Source organism: Anastrepha obliqua, chromosome 1, assembly GCF_027943255.1.
Source record: "Anastrepha obliqua isolate idAnaObli1 chromosome 1, idAnaObli1_1.0, whole genome shotgun sequence".
In the NCBI taxonomy this organism is placed as follows: Eukaryota; Metazoa; Arthropoda; class Insecta; order Diptera; family Tephritidae; genus Anastrepha; species Anastrepha obliqua.
In genome coordinates this window covers 4,246,033-4,269,011 of record NC_072892.1, presented here as the reverse complement: position 1 = coordinate 4,269,011, position 22,979 = coordinate 4,246,033, and the positions used below count along the sequence as shown (strand labels likewise).

General features: G+C 35.9%; 1 protein-coding gene across 1 annotated transcript in view; it reads right to left on the bottom strand.

Annotated features, from left to right (window-relative positions):
* LOC129253388 (sodium-independent sulfate anion transporter) overlaps positions 1-13,404 on the bottom strand; it is a 29,339-nt gene extending 15,935 nt beyond the window's left edge. The window contains exons 1-3 of the mRNA XM_054891746.1: positions 12,906-13,404; positions 3,360-3,629; positions 1,096-1,266 (exon numbers count right to left, since the gene is read on the bottom strand). Of these exons, the coding sequence (XP_054747721.1) occupies positions 1,096-1,266; positions 3,360-3,629; positions 12,906-12,936 (472 nt within the window). The 5' untranslated portion in view covers positions 12,937-13,404. The remainder of the gene's footprint in view (positions 1-1,095; positions 1,267-3,359; positions 3,630-12,905) is intronic.
* Between the last annotated feature and the right edge of the window lie 9,575 nt (positions 13,405-22,979).

Below are 22,979 nucleotides of genomic sequence, written 5' to 3'. Positions count from 1 at the left end.
TATTGCAATATTTTTTAGTATGACCTAAATACTGGCAAGACTTACAACGCATCGGATTCGGGAAATATTCCCTCACCTTAACTTTATACCAAGATATGATGATGGTTTCTGGAATTCTGAAAGCATCAAAAGTAAGCAGGATGACTCCGCTTGGTGTCGCTTTGTTATCAACTATCCTAGTGAATTTGAAACAACTTACTACACCCTCCGTTGATAGTTCTTTTACGATTTCCTCATCAGAAAGAGACTTGAGAAAAGGAGCGAAGACCGACCCTTTCACGAAGTTGAGGTTATCGTGGTATTTGCATGTGATATTGCATATTCCTGGAAGTTGTTTGGCAGCTATGTATAAACTTTTCTGCAGTATGCTTGTCTTTGACCAGTAGTAAAAGGTTTCCATATCTTAGTTCTGACATTTTTTCTATGTTTTTGCTTAACACGTTTAACGATTTTTGCACTGCGAAGCATGAATAATGCGATAGGGGCTTCTGATAATTAGTAGAAGCAACAACAATGTATTTTGGGGTGGATATTGTTTTGTTAAGATCTGGAAGATCAGGAAAATCGTCGAATTTATTTGGACGTTTTTTCTTCCGTTTGGGGGAGGACGCTAAGGTAGCGAACCTATTATCCCCTAAATATGCGCCCCGGGGGGCATTGTGTCACAGTTTAATAAAAATAAATTAAGCACGTGGTACACTTGAACATAAGCAAATAGAAAAAACCAAACGTAAGAGTGTAGTTGTTGGGATATAACTGCACCGCGAATGAAGGAACTCAGAGAACACTATCGAAACACAACCGTATGCTACGAATGTTAGTCGATGACTGTGAATATGAATTAAAAAGCTGCCTTAGGTGGATTTTACTTAAATATTATTTTATACTGCTTTTTTTTACTGTAAATACTGCTTTTTATTAGAGGCGTAGAAGCTTAAATAAAACTAAAACATAGAAAAATGTTTTTAATATTCCTGGAACTGGCTTTATTTGACATAAATTTTATAGTATTTATGTTGTATATGATTACATAAATGCGACCGCCGTAAAAAAATAACACTTTTTACGTCTGTAAATTTCGAGTTGAAAACTTACCCAATTGGAATGCGCCCATAAGAAACTCCACAAGCCCCGATAGAAACGCGAGTACGAATACAAATTGCACTGGACGTTCCCCAACGAATTGTAAAACCAACAAAGACATCAAACTTGTAGGTCCAATTGATACTTGTGGAATTGTGCCGAACAAAGCGTAAAAGATTTTACCTGAAATAGCAGAAGTACATAAACAATGGATATAAGAAATGTATGCTCGACAAGAAATTTGTTAATTACAGAAAAAAGTGTTGCAAATAGCTTATTATTTATACATATTTTTTTAAATATGAACTGATACAATTTTGTTTTAAACACGGAGCGAATGGAATTCAAGGAGTTGTTGCGATTTCTGAATTTGGTATATCCGCTAAACTAATACCGCTGTGCAAAATGACGCTGCTCAAGGCCAGCAGCGCCGTCAGAATTATGAAAAGCTTGCCCGAGCCGTTAGAGATCAAACGAGGTTTCAGACAGGGTGACTCGCTGTCGTGCGACTTCTTTAACCTGATACTGGAAAACATCATGCGAGTCGCAGAACTTAATTGATCAGGCACAGTTTTTTATAAGAGCGTACAATTGTTGGCGTATGTCGATGATATTTACATCAACGGCCTTAACATCCGCGCTGTTAGTTCTGCCTTTTCCGAACTGGATAAAGAAGCAAAGCGAATGGGTCTGGTGGTGAACGAGTACAAAACGAAATACCTCCTGTCATCAAACAAACAGTCGGCGCACTCGCGTATCGGTACCCACGGCACTGTTGACTGTTATGATTTCGAGGTTGTAAAAGATTTCGTTCATCTAGGAACGAGCATTCACACCGATAACAATGTCAGCCTTGAAATCCAACGTGGAATCTCTCTTGCCAACAAGTGCTACTATGTAGGGCATTGAATAGTAAAGTCCTCTCTCGACGAACAAAACTAACACTCTATAAGGCTCTCATCATGCCCGTCCTAACGTATGGCGCAGAAGCTTGGACGATGACAATATCCGATGAGGCGTCCTTGGAGTGTTTGATAGAAAGATTCCGCGGAAGATTTTTGAACCTTTGCACATTGCTGACGGCAGTGTAATAAGCTAAGGAACAATGAGCTGTATGAGCTTTACGACGACATAGGCACAGCGCAGCGAATAAAAATCCAGCGGCTACGTAGGTTGGTCATGTCGTCCGAATGGATACAAACGCTCCGGTTCCGAAAGTATGCGATGGGTACTAGCTGGTGGTAGCTGAGGAAGAGGAAAGCCTCCTCTGTGTTGGAAAGATCAGGTGGAGAAGGAATTGACTTCACTTGGTGTTTCCAATTGGCGCGGGTTAGCATGAGAAAGAAACGACTGGCGCACTTTGTTAAATTTGGGCAAAATCGCGTAAGCGGCAATCGCGCCATTCAAGAAGAAGAAGACGCACCGCACCACATTACTATGAACTAATAAACACCAAGAATTATTAAGCTTTAATCCCTAATCACTCTTTAGGATCCTGGTCCATAACTCTCCCTAACCTAATAAAAAAAAATATTCAACTGACACTATCATTCTAATTGTTGTAATTCGTTATAATTTCTACAAGATGGCGCGAAATTAATGATCCAATTTTGGTGTTAAATAACTTTTTTAATAAATAAAAAAATGTTTAACGGAAATTTTTATTTCGAACTTTACGCACTCCATAGCTTGTTTGTTGTGTACTGCAGCTGTCTAGTTCACAAGTGTCGAATAGTTAGTTCTCAAGGCCACATTCCCATGTCATTGGCCATATCTAAACTTTTAATAGATAGGCTCACCATTTCTGTTGTTAATTCCATCTGGAAACAATTAAGCACCTGTGCTATCAGTAGACAAACGTGACCCGAATGGAACATAGCTCGTACTAAGAGTCTACTAAAATGTGGTAGGAGGAATCTAAGAATCGTAGTAGGTGTCCTATCTGGGCACTGTCTAATAGGAAGGCATGCCAATAGATTAGGTTCGCCACCCACGTTCTATTGTAGAAGCTGTCAGGAAGAAAAGGAGAGAGTCGAACATCTTCTATGCGGGTGCATGGCTCTGTATAGAAGACGGTTGAGTTTACTCGGTCTCGTTTTTCTGGACATCATCGCCGCTGTAGCCAGCTTTCTTTAGTCAATAATCGATTAAACCTTCAATGAAAATACTGGTTTGGTAGTAATTGCATGACCAACATCCACCCAACAGCAACACCTGACTTATTGTCGTTTTTAACCGAATCCTCTTATCACTTTATTTTGTCCAACTTCACTTACCAATGATAGCCGAGTACAAGCCATATTCCGATGAGAGTCCCGCCAGCGCCGCATAAGCAATACTCTGTGGTATGATGGTGAGGCCCAAAGTGATGCCGGCAATCAAATCCGAAATGGCCGTTTCACGATCGTATTTCTGTAGCCAATTCAAGAAGTATACGCGTTTATAAATCCAATGCTTTTCGGGCGGTTGTTCATATTTCACAGCTTCGATTGTCAGTTTGGTGTCCAAAGAGTCGCCATTTTTCATAGGCTTCAGCTCCTCTATGGCTGTCAAAGAAAAGCACAAAAATTGTAATTAGAAAATTTAAAGATTTATAAAGTATTTTGATGCAAATATTTATTTGTTAAATTAATCTGCACTTGAGGTGCAGTATTGGCAAAAGTCAATTAAAATTTTGTATAAATTAGATAAAAATTTACGATTAGCTTCAATTTCAATATCTGCCATTTGAATGCTTTCATCGTCGTTCGTACGGAATTCTAAAGCAGAGTCTGGCTTGTCAACAGTTTTTGTCGCAGGCGTCTCAGCATTTATAACTGCTGCTAGTGTTGTTGCTGTTATTCTTTTAGGTGCACTAGCACCTAACGAATTGAAATTCGTCAGTTGTGGCAGTCGAAATGTACCTTTCCTGAAGAATCTCATTTCTCAACTGTTGGCGAATTCTGATAGAACTAAAAGTCAAGTCAAGTCAACCAACCAGGTTTTGATTCTTCAATCAAGAGTTATTACTTAGAAAGCGAACTCGAATGTATACCTGTATGCGTAGATAAAATAGCTTTCAAAGCTACAGATGTATTGTTTTGAGCCAGATTCGCAGTGTATGTACATGAAGTGTCTGGCAGTAAAATACCGATGTCAGTGTGTGTGTCAAAAAGCTTTCCGTTTGATAAAGGTAGTTTGGAACTTTTTTTGTCTAAATTCAGCTTTAATTTCAATATGTACAAATATTATTGATGTTTACTTTCCGCATTGTTTTGATTACTTAGTTACACTCACACATACATATGTGTAAACAAACACACGAAGCTGCATGACGTGTCATTTGTAATGGCAGGTGAAACTGACACATATCTGCAAATACTTTTTTATATACATAGAATGCAAACTTAAAACTAAAACTAACAGCCAGTTAAAGGCGGTAAGTCTAAATGAGCGTGGCAATAAATGACCGAATAAGAGCGGCAAATAAAACATAATTTTTGCACACATAAAATTATTCAAGTTATAATTGCATTTAAGACTTGAAGACAATGCAAAGTAGGGTAAGGCTCTTAAGGAGGAGTACAAAGTAGTGAATAAATAAATAAATTTGAGATACAATACATTTTGAAAGTACAAATAAAAAACTTCCAAATCTCGATTTATGGTTTGTTTTATGAAACCCTCAAATATGCTGTTAAAGCTAATGCCGTCAACAAACAAAAACATATATTTTTCTTAAGTTAAACTAAGAACATCTTTTAAGAATATGTTTTTTTTTATTTACATGAGAACTAATTGTGAATAATTAATTTGCTAAAGATAAGCGCTGGCTACTAGGGCCTTCGGCTAGTTAAAAATAATTAACGTAAATTAAAAAGAAAATGGTATTATTGAGAAATACTTCTTTCACCATAAAAAGACATTTATACATTAGGGCGGGGCAATTTTTTTCCCATATTGTTCGTAGCAGATTCGGATTCTACACAAAATTAAAAGAAAAAAAAAGGTCCTGAGAACAAAGTTCTGAAGTCAATGTCGAGCCCCCAAGTTTTAGCCTTTTAACTGGTTAATTTATTTTCGAAAAACCTTTTTCTACCAGCTTAATGCGACAAGCCGTAAAAGTAGCCAGTTGGGACCAAAAATCAAACGTTGCGTGTTAGTTTTTTACAAATAAACTTAATATCATTGATAAAAAATATATCGCGGCCGCCGTAGCCGATTGGGTTGGTGCGTGACTACCATTCGGAATTCAGAGATAACATAGGTTCGAATCTTGGTGAAAGACCAAACTGAAGAAAAAGTTTTTTCTAATAGCGGTCGACCCTCAGCAGCACTGGTAAAACTCCGATTGTATTTCTGCCATGAGTAAGCTGCTCATCAAAAATATCTGCCGTTCGGAGTCGGCTTGAAACTGTAGGTCCTTCCATATGTGGAACAACAAATAGGAGGAGCTCGGCCAAAGACCTAAAGGGTGTACGCGCCAATTATATATATATATACATAAAATATATCACATAATTATAAAATTAAGACATTATTAGAATGAAAACCGAAGCAATAAAAGACCAAATGAATTTCAAGAAATTTAAGCTAGAAAATTAAAAATTTTAATTAGAGGCAATAATAACTTTGAAAGTAAGGTGAAGCACATAATGATACCTTGCATATTGGGCACCAATATCCGGATTCTCTTCTAATTTTACTTTTTGAACAGTTTCATGAGTGATCAATATAGCTCGATAAAATTCAGAAGACTCTTATAACTTTCGTTCTCTCTGCTATGGCGTCGCACATTCAACTGAGAAATGAATACGAAATGATTTTTTATGTGAAAAAATCGTCTTGTAACGGTACTCCCCCATAATTTGTTATTTCAGCTTAAAACAGCTTATTGTGTATTAAAATAAATAATGTTTCCAGACTAATGAATATTCTAAAATGTATATTTCCTAAAAGATCTTTATTTACTCTTTTTCAGGGAAAAACTTACAGTTGATTCGTTGAATAATAGTATCTACGAATGCGATTTGTTTACCTTCACCACGAGTATACTCGATTTTATACGAAACTTTTCCGTTTCGCTCTGATAATTATACTCGACATAAACAGTTAAAGAACTAAAAGAAGCTGTTTAGTTAATACGAAATTATGGGGATTTTTATTGTTAACTAAAATGCAAGGCGCAAAACTAATCGCCCTTTCAGAAGTTTTGTATTTTTTACAAATGCCATCGTTTCATATTAGTCACTTGTTAACTATCATAAAAAGCTACAGCATACAAACAGACTACTAATGAAGTGCCCAAAGGTGAAAATAAATATTTCAATTTCCCAAAATCCAATTTTTTTATTTAATAAAAAAATTAAAAAAACTCATCAGCAAACGTATCAACATCAAAAACCTTCTTGGTTCATAATTTATATCGGCCTGAATTGAAAGATGACTATGACTGTGATTATAAAATTTCACATAAAACATGCGCCGCGCAACTCATTATTTATTTTGTGTATTTTTTCACTTTTTGCCGCTTTATTAGCGATTATTGTTTGTTTTTACAACCATGACAATGAATTTGATATTCGAGCTATGATTAACTTACACGCTTGTTAATTTAAAGCTTTTTCGGGGATTTTTTTGAAGTAAAACAGAAAAAGTTAAATTTGCGAGTGTAGTGAAGAATATTTTTGCTTAGCTGAATTAGTTATTTGCCAAATTTTGAAAGCGAAAGTCAGTCAAGTTGCTTCAAATTCTGACTTACTTACATTTATTGCGTTAAATTTTTTAATGGTTTATGTAAAAAGCTTTCAATAATAATTCATTGTTTACTTACTGGAATACATACATACGTCAGTAGCTTGCATATAAGTGTGTATTTTCTCTTTCGTTTCTGACACTTTTAAAAATCAACTGCACATAGATGTTATAGACGTACGTCATACTAAATATTTGCCATAACAAATGAAAAAATGCCTAATATCGATTGGAAACAGACCTTGGAAACCCGGTGCATGTTTTTAATAAGATATTCAATGCTATACAGTCGTTTGAAAAATACTTAAGAACGATTCGTTGTCAGTAACGTAACGGTAGTTTTTGTACTTGAATATATTTGCTGTGATCACTTTCGTTGAAATGCGTGAACGAGAACTCCAACGGGCAGAGCTTCACAACGGCAACGTTAGCAACTCATTCATCACAAAGCTGGCGTAAGGCAATGTTGTCCCCTGTCACCCCTTCTCTTCGCCATCGACCTAGACGACGTCATGAACTAATTGATCGTGCACAAAAGAGGCATCGTATGGAATTTCACCAGACATCTTGAGGGTGTGTAAACAAACTCACTGCCATGCAAGCGAAGGTGTACAGACTAGTCGGACTGGTGGCCAACATTGTCATGACGAAGTGTCAAGCACAATAAAGCAAGACATGTAATGGTTGACGGCGGCCGGGTGGAATTTTTTGAAAGCTTCTGCTACTTCGGCAGCACTAGCACGGCAAACGTCAGATCAAATGCAGATGTCAACTGCAGGTTAAACAAAGCAACGGAAGCGTCTCTAACACCATCACTCAGAGGCTACAATTTTTCAATAAATCGTCAATAAATGTCTCCACATCATCTGTAGAATATTCAGGCCGAACAACATCAGCAACGTTGAGCTCTGGAGATCAACGAATGAGGGGCCCATCCTATGGCAAATCGAACGCAGAAAGTGGCGATGGATAGGTCACACGCTTAGAAAACCACCCGATAGCATCACGAGAATGGTACTGGACTGGAACCTGCAAGGGAGCAGGGCCGCGGTCGGGCAAAGAATACTTGGAGAACGTCAATATTGCGCGAGCTAGCAGATGCCGACATCGCGCAAAAACAACCGTGTACGCGCCCAGAATCATGCATGAAGAGTCTTGTCGAGCCCCTATGCTCTCGAGCAGAGTGAATAAGGAAACAAGGAGGTGAAAAATAAAGTGTCTGGAGTATTGCTACAGCAGTTCACTTTAGTTGAAACGATTCAATAATGTCGAAAGGGAAACATTTCACCACAGCTCTTTGAAAAGTAATCTTAGAGTTGTTCCGATTATCCTTCAGTACTATTTGTACACAATTAAACGTTTCAAAAACGATGGGTTTTAATGCTTTGAAATATTTTTCTGAGTATAAAACAGCAGAAAACGTTCCCAGGAAAAATAAAGCGGAAAAGACTACTAGCCAGATTGATAGGATGATCGTTAGAAATAACGACAAAACCGAATTAAGTTCGCTCGAGAGCACAGCGCGATGAAATTAAAATAAGTAGTGTTGGTCCATATGGTAGAAAGGACGTGCAGCGGCCATAACGTGAAGCAATCTCACCAATTCGATCAGTGTTCTGGATTACCCATCTTCGAGTGCCGACTTAAATCCAATAGAGCATCTTAGGAATGACGTAAAAAATGCGCTCAGTACGCAGAATATCACACATTTGGATGAATTATTTAAAGAGGCCAAGGCATCCCATTCCAGTTGTACGTTGTAAAGGTTTAATAATATCAATGTATACTTTTCCCTTCGTCTACATTTTGAATGATTTTGCTATTATTTCCCCTCTTTCATAGTTGTGGAATAAGCAGACATAACAGCCGAAGTTACTCTCACAATTTCACTATTTACGGAATCCAGGGGTGTGGCCAACATCAGACCGTTAACCGACTCTGCGTGATTTTGAAATATTCATATTACTTCGCCCCCCTTAATAACGACTGGTTGGACGGGTGTTTGAATCGGTGTGAAATGAGAGGGCCAAACCTTGTAATCTTTCATTATCTTTGCATGCACCAACGCGTTGCATCAAGAATCTCTTCCCAATAAAAGAGAGAACAATGTTAAATGTCCTAGTATACGCTCAAAAACTGTTCACAAGGTCTTGGAAAATTGGGCTGACAGAATGTGCTACCATAAAACAATGCAAGGCAGCCACATGAATAGAAAACTGCAACTGCTTTTGATTTACCATTTCTCTTTCGATTTCGAAATTAAATTCTCAAAAATATTGTGAACACACCTTGGTGCATTCGCAATGGAGATATTCATCGTGACCTCAACTTTCCAGAGACACGTAAACGGGGAAGCAAACTTCTCAACACCGCAGACCTAACCCGATGACTCCGGCGAAAAAAACCATCTGATCTTATTGGTGGTTAATGCAAAGAAGATATTTTAAAATTCTCTTCATGAAAACCACAAAAAATTGTTAAAATCATACTGCTTGTTAGTTTCTTTTAAACTAGTTGTAGTGTCAACAAATATTGTATACCTATACATATTTAAATGTTTGTAATTAAAAAAAATAAAATAAAAAATTCTCTTTTAGTTCGGTTCTGCCCGCTCAATGGAAAAATTTTCTAGGAGAGCAACAACAATTCTGATAAGTTAATAGAAGTGACCTTAAGTGAACTTGTATATAGCTGCTTAGCTCATAAGCCACTTGTTTCGATCAGTACTTCCAAGTGCATACATGTACATGAGTGAAGATATCACATGAACTTTGCTTATTATGAATTGTTAAAAAAAAATGTAATCGTTCATTATGTATGGAATGAGGACCAATGCGACTCAAAAAGTCTCTCTGAGTTAACACCAACCTCCACCTTCCCAAGGTGTCCTACAAAGTTGAGGCTCTGACGACCCAATGTAGGCATTATTTTTTTCATACCTCTGGTTCACACCATGACTTTCCTCATTTCTAAAACTTTCCTCTTCCTTAAACTTGCTTGTTTCAATAGAGAACCCTTGCCAGCTATTCTGCCTGGTAGGTTCACGTTGTTGATTTCAGCTCCAATGGCCTTTGATGACTTAAAGGTATTCCTCTTAGCACGAACCACAATTAAATTATCAGTAGTGCAAGTCGTTTTCCTTGCGGCCGCCGTAGCCGAATGGGTTGGTGCCAGATTACCATTCGGAATTCACAGAGAGAACGTTGGTTCGAATATCGGTGAAATACCAAAATTAAAGAAAACATTTTTCTAATAGCGGTCGCCCCTCTGCAGGCAATGGCAAAGCTCTGAGTGTATTTCTGCCATGAAAAAGCCCCTCATAAAAACATCTGCCGTTCGGAATCGGCTTGAAACTGTAACTCCATTTGTGGAGCGACATCAAGACGCACACCACAAATAGGAGGAGGAGCTCGGCCAAACACCCAAAAAGGGTGTACGCGTCAATTATATTGTATATATGTATATATATATATAAGTCGGTTTCCTTTTGCCACCACGTCGTTCTGTGAATTTTGTGGGCTTCAGGTCATTTACATACAAGACTGCTCCTCGACTGCGCAATGCTGCACACGACCCAAGTTTGATTGAAATTCATATTAATTATTAGTTATTAAATGAACTATCCAATTCGCTACTTACGTTGCATTCAATATTTTCCACTTAATTCGTTAAAGTGCTAAAGTTATTCGTAAAAGTAAGTGTTTTAGTGGCCACGCTAAATTACACTTTATGAAAATAACCGAATCTGTACAACCAATAATTCATTTATTTATTTAATGTATTTCACTTTTACGAAGCAACGAAGCAGTGACGCCATCTTTAAAAAAGCGAAATTTCAATAATAGCTTAAATTTTTCAGAGGGGCACCAGAAAATCAATAGATAAAGGCAGGGTACCTATTTTAATGACCATATGTGTATGTAATTACGTAAAATTACTTCCCGAAAACTTTTCAATAAACAAAAATTAACTCGACTTTGGGAATACACGAGCAGTTCCACATAGGCATTGGATGATGGCATGCAAGGAGCAAAAATTCAAAATTCATTAACCAGTGGTCCATTATTCTTTTGCGCTTTCTAATAGAGTCACATGTGCCAAAAATGTTTTTGTTTTTTTTTGTAGGGCAAATTACAGACAGCCAATTCACTTTATCTCATTTTAATAGTAACAAAAAAATTATTTCCATTCAAAAAGCCCTTTAATTCTCCATAATCACTTTATGGCGCAAGAAATCAGATTACAGCACACAAGTCACACACCGTGTCAAATAAATATTTGTTCTATTAAGCTTCTAAATTAAATGCGAAAATTCCACCATAAAACTTTTCTAGATAAAAAATATGTAAATTAGGTCGATTTGTTCGCATTTCAAGCTGATGTTAGAAAATGATGCCCTAAATTCAGAAATTCAACGACTCTAAACCAAACTGCTAATGAAAAAAAATCTGCAGAATTATGTATTAGTCGAGATTTGAGCTCTAAATCAGAAAATTGCTCGAGAGGTTGTCACTAATACTAAGTCTTATAACACGAATTTCGGCTAAATATATTGATAATATTGAAATATGATTTATTATTAATAATTTTCGCTCTTTTTACTATCTCTTAAGAGGGGATCGAAATTTGTCGAAAAATATGTATTATATTTGGCGGATTTTGCAGGGCGACAATGCACCTTCGCAACGAATAAAAATTAAAATTTAAAGTAAAAAAACACCCTAAAAATATTCCGCAGAATCGGTACCTTAATTGGACTTTCACGGGAACACCGGAAAACTAATATCGAAAATATTTCAAGGGACGAAAAACAAATTTAAAAAAAATAGTTCGCATGCAGAGGACAGTAAAATTAATAAAATACTAATATATAATTTTTGATAACTAAATTTTTGAAAAAAAAAACGACTATACAATTCTAAAAGTACATAAAAAGTAGGCCACTTTTGTGCAACAAAGTTATATTCCACAACGTTTCAGTTTTTATTACAGTGAATGAAAGTTTATAAACTTCTTTCAAATGGCTTAAAAATTAATTTCTGGTAAAAATATTATTCTTAATTCCTTACAGTAAAATTTCACGAGAAAGAATATAGAAGATCGCTCTCGCTTATCCAACAACACAACACCACACTTTGTGCGGATGAGTGTGCAAGGAAGGGCTCTGAGTTTGACCTTCAGCGAGTGGTAGAGTACAAAAGCATTACTCTAAACGAACTGTACCTGTTTTGACTTGAGCGTAATCGTGGAATCCAATAGAAGGTGGTCTCTAACTAATAACTACTGGGTATACAAACTGAGTCTTAATGGGACAAAATGTCGGCTTGGATTCAACAGGTCAACTACCAGCGTCCTCAGAGGTGTTATAACGGGCTACGGCACTATTGCCACTATTGCACTTCAAAGAAGCCAAGTTAAATATATTGGCGATTATTTCTTCGAAGACTTGGGAAATTTGCAAAATGTCTCACTGGAGGGACCAGTTACCTTCTTAAATATATCTAATTGGTTTAAGCAACTTAGTTAGGGGATGAAAATCAAATGCACGTATCACAATGGGCCTTAGGCAAGCAACCTGGCTAACCTAACCTAACCTAACCCACCAGCTTCAATTTTTAAGGTCCTTTTAAATAGGACATTTGATGAATATATTTTCTAGGCATATATTTGTCACGAAATTCTCCTGGGGTTGCCGAAAACACAAAAGCCATCATTACAAGCGTTTACTCGTAACTGACAGAACTACCTACCCGTCAAATAAATAAACGAATATTAGAATAAAAATATTAAAAACGATGCAGGAGGAACTTCAACAAAATATTCTTCGCAATTTTGCTGAAACAGCGCCCGATACCAGCTGAAATGTGTTACAGCATTGGGTTAACAGGATATGCAACCCAGCATGTCAGCTGATTATATTCCACAATTAAATGGACGATTTACTTCCAAAAATAATTTCAAAAATTTGGGAATTCTTATAAAAACAATTAAGAAAAGTTCCAAACTATATTGAAGTTCGTTATTGCTTATAATATATTTGTATATAATCCTTACGAAGTTATGTCCAAATACTGCCTCTTTGTACATACCTTCAATTGTTAAACTTTTATTCCTTGACATTTTTGGCGGCTCTCTCTCTCTCAACTAGCGCACTACACAGCCGCAGACTAAAGGCTTCACGTTGAACTTGAACTTAATTTAAACTGTGTCCACCCTACAGCGGAAAGACTTTTCAAGAGACGAGATAAAATGAAAGCGCACTCTGTGGCACACTTCAACACAATAACTGTAAACGGTTTTTGTAGGCCACAGCTAAATTAGACTAGTTAAATTTATTACAAATTTGTATGGCCGCGTTTTTTCTCACTATTATTATTATTATAACTGTAAGCTGATGCTTATCTGACAGTCTATTTGCTCGTGTGGTTATATGGTTGTCCTTGCGCTTGTCCGCCTCTGAGTCCAACTGAAACGCGTTACATTCAGTAGCGAAAAGATAGCGCCCTTCAACGGCGTTGGCGCTTATCTAGGCCCGCGGAAGCTGGATCGCGCAACCATCCGGTGGTCGTGTGATCGACGTCGTCGTGATAACATGAAGAGTGCAACTGAGGTGTTGTCTTACTCAGCCAAATGTTTCGAGAGTGAACTTTGTGCAAATATCGAGCACCGATAATAAAATGTATCTAGAGTATACAAATTTATTTATTTTATTTTTTATGTAGTAGCATCTACCATAAAAAGTGGTAAGATTTGAGAAAAATGTTAATTCATTTGGTGGACAAAATAAATATTTTATTTACCCACGAGTAATAGAAGTAAATTACATTTATAAATAAAAGAAGCATAAGCATTTCTGTACATAAATTTTTCCAAACCGAAAATAGTACACTTCATACGTACATACAATATAGAGATCTTTTTTTGACAACAATTTGAGTGGCAACACGTTTTGTATGTTAAGCTTTTGCGCAAAAAATTTTTTCGGGAAAAAGAATAACTTTAAATTTCAGAATAGCTGCAATGAAATTTGAAACGACACGCAGTCCGGGAAACTTGGACTGTTGGACCACACTACTATACTTCTCTGTACTGCTCAGACAACTAAATGCCCACAATAATTACAGAGTGAAACGAAAGGAAGACCTGCGAGCCTATATTCTAAGTATTAGAGTAATGGATTTACACCAACGATATTGCATTACACAAATGCCCGATGCAGCACTTTTAAGACTAAATTAAGGCAAATTAAAGAAATCGAAATCGCTCTTTGGTTTATAACCTCCTCAGTAGCTCTGCAATGTATTTCGGTTTATTCTTATAGCCAAACTGCCGTAAATTCTAAGCCATCTAATATTTCTTACCCTTTCGAAGCCAGCCATTTAAAATAATGGGCCATGAGCTAGCTGGCTTCGCAATGCACCACAGATCTTATATGGGTCGCAGATCACAGTGATATCCCTGGTAACTTCGCCGGTAACCATTTTCGTGGTAAACTTTATCCTAAAATCCTCTTAGATTAAATTTCATTGAAGCGGCAAATTGATTTGATTAATTGATATCATCTGAAGAGGCAAATGGTAGAAATGGCTGTGAAATTCACCTGTTAGATCATAAGTCTAATATAGCCTAAACTCGCACAAGCCACTAATGTTTCGTTTCTTCATCCACTTGGTAGTATACGCACAAAAGGCTACTGTCTGTTGAATGTAACTTATGGAATGGCAGTAAAATGTAAATGTTTCACCTTTAGTTTGGTAAAAAAAATAGCACGAAAAAGGCTTTAAGACAGTTTTCTTTTAAAACACAAAATGCCAACAAACATTGTTTTTGTTAAATTTTTTATATTTTCTAAAAAATATAATAGTCATCCATAATATTTACTAACATATTGCGTACAAAATTATGTAACATTTTTTTTTAATTAAAAAAAATTTTAGTTGAAAAAGTATTATATTATAAAAAATTTATAAAAAAAATTTAACCCTTTTCAAAGGAATGATAAATAAAAAAAATTATAATGTTATTATACTTTAAATTGTGTACCAGGATATATCAGTAGTATATGGTTCACTTTTAATTTTGATTTGATTTCTTGAAATGTATTTAAATAATAATAATAATAAAAATAGAACATGTGGTATAAAATGAAAACTTTAATGAAACTTTTTTTTTATTAAAAAATATTTTTTTTCCTTTTGAATTTTTGTCTTTTAAACAAATTTTAATTTCAATCAAAAATAATAACAATAAAACATGTGGTACGAAAATTTAATGATTTATGTTTTTTTACTTTTATTGAATTGTTTTTTTTTTAATTTCAGTTTGAATAAAAATAAATTTGCTTTATTTATGTATATATATATATGTACCTTCTGCTCAAATATGAACGAGACTTTATCAATAAAACGGTCCGCGGATGACATATGGCAAAAATAAATTTTTTGTTGGATGGTAGGACTGTTATAAGCTTACATGGCAAATTTCAGCGTGATATGTCATATAGTTTGTTTTCTGTGCTACTGTAAACAAATCAAGCTCGAGTGTGTTTTTCGAATTTAACGATGGAAATTCAAGTTGAACAAAGAATTTGTTTGAAATTTTGTTATTCCAACTAAATTTCGGCTTCAGACGCCTTAAAAATGTTGCAGACAACCTATGGGGACTCTGCTCTATCGCGTGCACGTGTTTTCCAGTGGTACAAATCGTTCAAAGAGGGCCGTACATCAACCCAAAAAACCACGCCAAGGTCGCTCAAAAATTAAGGTTATGCTGACTGTTTTTTTCGATTACGAAGGTGTGGTGCACTCGGAGTTCCTTCCGCAAGGCCGATCGGTTAACGCTGAATACAGGGTGGCTGATGAATTTTGCTACATTAAGAAACTCAAATAACTTTTTTTTAGTGTATGGAATTCATTTATTTTTTTTTTTCAAGTTGAAGGTCATTAAATTTTATTAAATGTAGCTGTAATAATTGAATTTAAATGCCCCCATGCTCGTTGACACAAGTGCGGCATCTTAGTAAAAAGTTGTTCATTGCTGCTTTGAGAGTTGCGACAGGAATAGCCGCAATTGTTGCCCGAATGGATTGTTTTAGTTCATCCAAATTTGTTGGCTTTGTTTTATAAACTTCTTGTTTACATAAACCTCACAAGAAAAAGTCAGGTGCAGTAAGGTCAGGCGACCTGGGGGGCCAACGAAATTCGGAGTTTCTTGAAATCAGTTTATTGGGAAATTTTCGTCGCAACTCTGTCATAACAGTCTGGGCTATGTGAGACGTTGACCCATCTTGTTGAAACCACACAGAGTTGAAAGGAATTCTCTTTCGGCGTAGTTCTGGATAGAAAAATTCTTTCAGCATTTTCAAATAACGGTCTCCAGTAACCGTAACGGTGTGACCATTTTCTTCAAAAAAATAAAGCCGGACAATACAGCGTGAAGAAACCGCACACCACACTGTCACGCGAAGAGGATGCAGTTCCGTCTCGTGGAGTATCTGTGGGTTAGAAGTACTCCATATTCGACAATTTTGTTTGTTCACATTGCCGTTTAAATCGAAATGGGCCTCATAAGACATGAAAAGGCAGTTTAACATGTTTTGGTCTTCTTCCACCATTTCTAGGATCTTCTGGCAAAATTCCAAGCGAATCGGCAAGTCTGCTGCATTCAGTTTGTTAACCATTTGAATTTTGTAGGGAAATAAGTCTAAATCTTTGTGCATTATTGTTTGCAAAGACTGTCGGCTGACACCAAGTTGAGCAGATAAGCTTCTTGTTGAAACCCTTAAATTGCTTTGTATAGCTGCAGCTACAGCAGCGATCGTTTCCTCCATCCGAACTGGTGGGTTTCGATGATAAGGCCTTTTTGCGACTGTTCCTTGCTCAGCAAAATTATTCACCAGTCTCATTATGGTCCATCTGCTCGGGGGATCGCCGCCAAACATCCGCCTGTACTCTCTCTGTACCAAAACTACGGACTCCAGTGCGTGATAGCGGCGGACTATCCAAATTCTTGTTTGCGTGTCCCAGTTATACATTTTAATAAATTTTAAAGATTAATCTGCAAATTAAAACAAAAATGGAACAGATAACTTAAAAAGAAAAAAAGTTATTCAATTTTTTTTTGGTAGCGGCTTTCATCAGCCACCCTGTATTATTTGGACGCTTTAAAGCGTTTGCGCGAGAACATTAGTCTTAAAAGGAATGCACCAGCTCACACATCACTCCTTGTTCGCGATTATTTGAACAAAAATAATGTTAGTATCGTTCCGCAAGCACAGTATTCGCCTGATATGGCTCCATGTGACTTTTTCCTGTTTCCCAAGCTCAAGTTGCCGCTCCGTGGAAAACATTTTGAGACAATTGAAGTCATAAAAGAGAATTCGAAGAAGGAACTGAAATCCATACCGAAATCGGCCTTCCAGAAATGCTATGATGATTGGAAAAAACGTTGGCATATGTGTATCGCCTCCAATGGTGATTACTTTGAAGGAGATAAAATAAAAATTGAACAATAATTAACCGTTTGTGTTTTATTAAATCAGTCTCGTTCATATTTGAGCAGAAGATATATATATATATAAAGGGTGTTGAAACTTAACCACCGGTGTTGATTTTGAATAAAAGAGAATTTTTTTAGGAAAGTATTGTCATTTTTCTTTATTATAATAATATTAGTCCAACTCAATTACCTATCGAATAAAATATCGACCAAATAGCCGCCGCGGACTCGGCTGCACACCTCCATCCGATGGTCTAAATTTTCGAGAGGCATAATTGAGGTTCTATGCCGTTAATGTGCCGAATTATCTCATCCTTTAGCTCTTGAATTGTTGCTGGCTAATCGATGTACACTTTGCGGCCAAATAACATTGCCGCGACGTGAGATTATTCGGCCATCAAATTCTTCGCACAAAAGAGCCATTGTTTCGTTAGCTGTGTGACAAGTGGCACTGCCCTGTTGAAACCACATATCGTCCACATCCATATCTTCCAATTCGGGTCATAAAAAGTTCGTTATCATCTCACGATAGCGTACACTATTAACAGTAACTGCCTGACCGGCCTAATGTTGGAAAAAATACGGCCCAATGATGTTGCCGGCCCATAAACCGCACCAAACAGTCACTCTTTGTGGATGCATAGGGTTTTTGGCAATCACTCTTGGATTATCATTCGCCCAAATGTGGCAATTCTGTTTATTGACGAATCCACTGAGGTGAGAATGTGCCTCATCACTGAAGATGATTTTCTTCACGAAGTGCGCGATATGTATTTTGATTTGAACGCCCGTTTTCATAATAAGCCTGAATAACCTTAACGCGTTGCTTGATTGTGTATCTTTCCATGGTTCAAATTGAGTTAGTCTGAAATTGAAAAATGCCAAATGAAATGCAAAAACAAACTTGACGTTTAGGTGTGGTTCACATTCAACATCGCCTCTTAAAATTTAACCACCCTTTATATATTATAAATATTGTAAGCACAAAGAAATATGTCGTTCATATTATTAATATTTATTCCATGCTCCTTTAGGAGCTTAAGGATTGAACAAAAGTTTTCCAAACATTTATTTTTCTAGCCCTAGGTCTCAGTTCATTAAGCGATTTTCCAGTTTCAATGCGAATAATTCTTTGCCGAGTCAACAGTGATCTGCCTCTTTTTCTCGTTTGTTGCCTATCATCGTGGTTTAAATACACTTTTCATAAACATAATAATAAAATAAATTTTAATAAAAATGTTGTTATAGGAGTAAAATAAAAGTTGTTTAATAAAATTTATTTTTAGATTTTTGTTAATTTTGTTTGGTCATCCACCAATTTTGAACAAGTGGTTTCAAATTTAGAACTTTAAATAAATTAGGACTGAAAATATTACTATCTTAAATTTTGTATCTCAAAATTGCTGTACTCTCCTGGATCGAACCGGCAAAATATCCCTTGATAATTAAGCGAATTACGCGGAAAGCGACAAAACGAAATAACCCAATTGATGTATTCATATAATTCGGTTCATATATCGGTTTGAGTCGAAAGCGACCTGATTAATAGTATTGCAAAGTATAAAAAAATGTATAAATGAGCCCGTGGAAAGGACTTAGGAAATTCCATCTAAACGTCAAATTGCTATTTCTACGGCTTCTTCTATGTGATGTCTGTCGTACACACTCAAACATTTTGTTCTTCTTTGCATTGTCTGCCGGGTTTTGAATTGGTTATAGGTGACTTTAAAGCTAAGATGGCTGCTTGGCTATTTGAAAAAATACATACTTCCTCTAGTTGTTGTGGATGGTTTCTAATTAAGCTACAAGCTTCTCTTATCCCTAGAACTTCTGCTTGAAAAATACTAGTCCTATTTTCCAAATTTCCTATTTCCAAATATTTAGTGATAACAAAAATACTGTTTTAGTTTTGGTTTTCATTCACAAATTTTACATATATTTTTATAAATGACCTCAGGGTGAAATATGAGAGGTTTTGTGTTTTATTTTGCAAGTAGGTTACAAAAGAATTCAGGTAATTTATTGTACTATACATATCACAAATATGTGGTGCATATTTTGTACCAGCACCACTCAAAATGGCGCACTGTTACAACGACGGTAAATAACAGCTGATGTTTATTTGGTAATAAACCTAATAAAGTTTTAAATCTCGTTTCATATAATTTTATTCCATTAAATGCTGCACTTATAAATAGTGCACCTTGAAATATGCAACACCAGCATTAGGGTTCAAACTAGCTGATGGTATATGGAATAATAATTTCAACACATCATACAAGGATGTCAAAATATCGCACAAGCGGTATTACCAATTCGCCTCCAAACGCCAGCTAGTTAAAACTATGGTAGATTTACAGCCTTGTGTGGTGGTCCCCCATAGACGTCCAAATAATATAAAAATATGCACTAGATCCACCACCAGATATCTTATCTGCGTAATTTTCCATTTCGATCAAAATAATAATGAAACATAATGATACAAATCAAGTAGACAAATAGTGCGGCAGTAAGTCACAGTTCGCGTTGCGCCCGTTAATCAATTCGCTGTCAGCAAGAATTTGTCAAAATAATTAGCGCCTTGTCCCTGTCGAATACTTATGTAGTAGTACAACAAACTGAAGGTTATGTGAAGTTATCAGTGCGGACACCTATTTTGATAATTAACTTAAGCCCAACAGCTCCGAGACGTGCACAAATGTCTTTATTAGCAGTGATATGCTCAAAATTAGGTGTCCACAGAAGCTGAATTATCATAGGGCATTTTTGTGTACACCAAATGTAAATACATAAATAGGGAAGCATAGTGCGAACGGAGGGAGCAGATTGTTTATTGGCCCGTTCAGAAACTTTTTATGCGGCTGAGGAATGTGCGGAGTTTGATGATATTTTGATTTGATACATATGGTAAGTACGTTGGCAGACTTTTATGCCAAAAAGGGGAAACCAAAAAATGGATTGTTGTATTTGCTATTTAAATTATTGTAGAAAAACAATTTATTATGTATATACTTTCGACACGTAGAGAGTGAGATAGATATACAGTATGTATGTGCATATAGATTAGTCATGCTTCAGTTACTAAAGGTTTGCTCGGCAAGCAGCTTTCTAGTTCCCTCTTGAAAAATCGGTTTCCTTAGCAAGAAACTGTCTAAAACTTTTGAGTAAAAGTGGAGGAAAAATAAAATTGGTAGAACAAACATATCCTCTGATTTTTGATTGTTTCATATTCGCTGACATTTGAATGTGAAAATGAATTCGTGAATTTGAGTAAGTATTTTAGTAAGTATTTTAGTAAATTCGAATTATTTAATTAATTAATTATAATTTTACATTGATTAGGTTATATCCCGGATGATGCTGTTCTTTTAAACTTTATTGTCTGCAAATAAAACAACCGGGCATATTATTTGTCGACGCTGGACTATTTACCGTTATATATGGAGTTTATTTTAGTTTAACAATTTTATGATGGACACAAACTTTATTCGGGTTGTTGTGTAACTTGAGTGCAATGTTGATGCATGTGGTAGTTAGAAAGTAAAAATAGCTGTAGAAAAGTAAAATAGCTGTTAAGTTTTGTTACTAATTTTTTGATGAATCCGCTTCTTTTACGAAATTATTCATTATGACCCTATTTTCCTATCGCACGGCTGTCGGTACTGCGTTACCGGAACCAGAGAATGTTAACATTCTCTGCCGGAACAACCTGGAGTTATATCCCATAGACTGCAGCAACATTTCTCAACATTTATGGATAATGTTAATGCTCTCACAACCACAATAACAAAAAAGTACTTTCTAATGTACTAGCCCAACATAGCTACATGATGACTCGCAAAAATGGTATACAGGTGGATCCAAAACGCTCTAGAGGTAGGAGCAGGAATAGTGTGGCCTAGAGCACACGAATATTTAACAGTGAGAACAGATGCAACAATTTTTTATGCGGAGTTTTTCGCCATAATAGAAACAGAAGAAATCGTATCGAAAAGAGGTTGCGAAAAAGTAAAAATTAAAATACTTTCGGACAATCAATTAGTCCTCAAACCCTTAAATAGCTTTAGGTGCAATTCTAAAGTCCTTACAGAGTGTAACAATGCACTAGAAGGCAGACTTGTCAAAAAAGGGGCGGATGGGTCATTTATTGGACCAACTCCATTTGTCGGCTTTCACAAAAATAACCTAAAACAGGAAACCAAAAAATGGGTACAAATAAAAACCAAGTACTGGAACGACACAAACGGCCTTTATCACTACAAAAAATCCATGAATTTTAATACCAACCGAGCAAATTCTGCTCTAACCCTAGACAAAAAGAGCCTCAGATTATTCTGTGAAGCACTTACAGGCCACTTTACCTGCAATAAACATTTCAATACAATCGGACTATCAGCACTAGTAGAGGAGCCCATGGAACACTTAATCACCAATTGTGAAGCATTAGATCACAGGAGACACAAAATTCTGGGCTCGTATCTGTTAGAGGATGCTCCCTCCTGAGGAGTTGCTTCGATCCCTCGCAATACTAAATAATTAAAATGAAGCACTTAGGCGCGCATAAAAGATCAATCTGGTAGCAGTGCATAAAGGTCTTAGCCTAACCCCTACAATCATTACCATTACCATGATTGCCTTACGGGTAATGGAGTGTTTAATTTTGCGCCCTCTTGTATTTTAATACTTCTGCCAAAAATAGTGGAAGTATTTAAAACATGTAGTATATGTGAGCTGAACCGATTTGAAAATACCCAAAAATCGGCTTTTTATAAATAAAATTAGTTTTAAAAATGGGATTACAAAAAAATAATCTCAGATAATACAGGAGCTCAAGTTTAAAATATAAAGAACTTTACTAACGGAATATTTAAAATCTTTACCAAAAAAATCCAAATAATTTTTTTTTATGCTATTTTAGACTTTTTTGGAAGATAGTTTTAAGAAAAACTTGAACCACTTAGCCAAATTAGCCGATTTAGACTTCTAGGGTATCATTTTAAACATATCTTCTCACTCTAGGGTTAATTCCACTAAAAATATACACTTATTTATGAATTTTTTTTGGAAAGATGATTCATGTAAATTTATTTATCCAATTAGTATACTGTAAACTCATATTTCAAAAATATTTTCAAAAATGTTCACAAGAAAATATACAAAATTGAGCCGTTGACAGCAGATCTACGCAGACGTCTCGAAAAAAGGCAATTCGCCGTGGACAGTTTTTCTCAGCATTGGATCATCTGAAATCAAAAAATCAAAGAGTTTTCATGAGGTAATCAATTGTCCGAGGTAACCCTGTCGAGTTTTTATTAAAAAATTTTTTTTTTTTAATTTTTTTTAAGATTTGAAGTAGAAGTGCGATTTTTAGACGATAAATCGCATAATATTTTTTATTGTAAAATAAATAAAAATTGAAAAAAAAACCTCCCAGGGTTACCTCGGTAATTATGTAGACAAAGTGAGTACAAAATTTCAGGAAGATCGGTCGAGTAGATTCAGAGAAAAAGTGTCCACCGACTTGAAAAACGTCGTTTTCCAGAAAATCGATTTAAAGTTTTCTATAGCAGGTAGCCGAGTCGGAGCGGCCAACGGTTATAATGCTCTAACTTTGTGAGTTTTGCACCGATTGACTTAAAATTTGGACACGACATTCTTGAGATTAT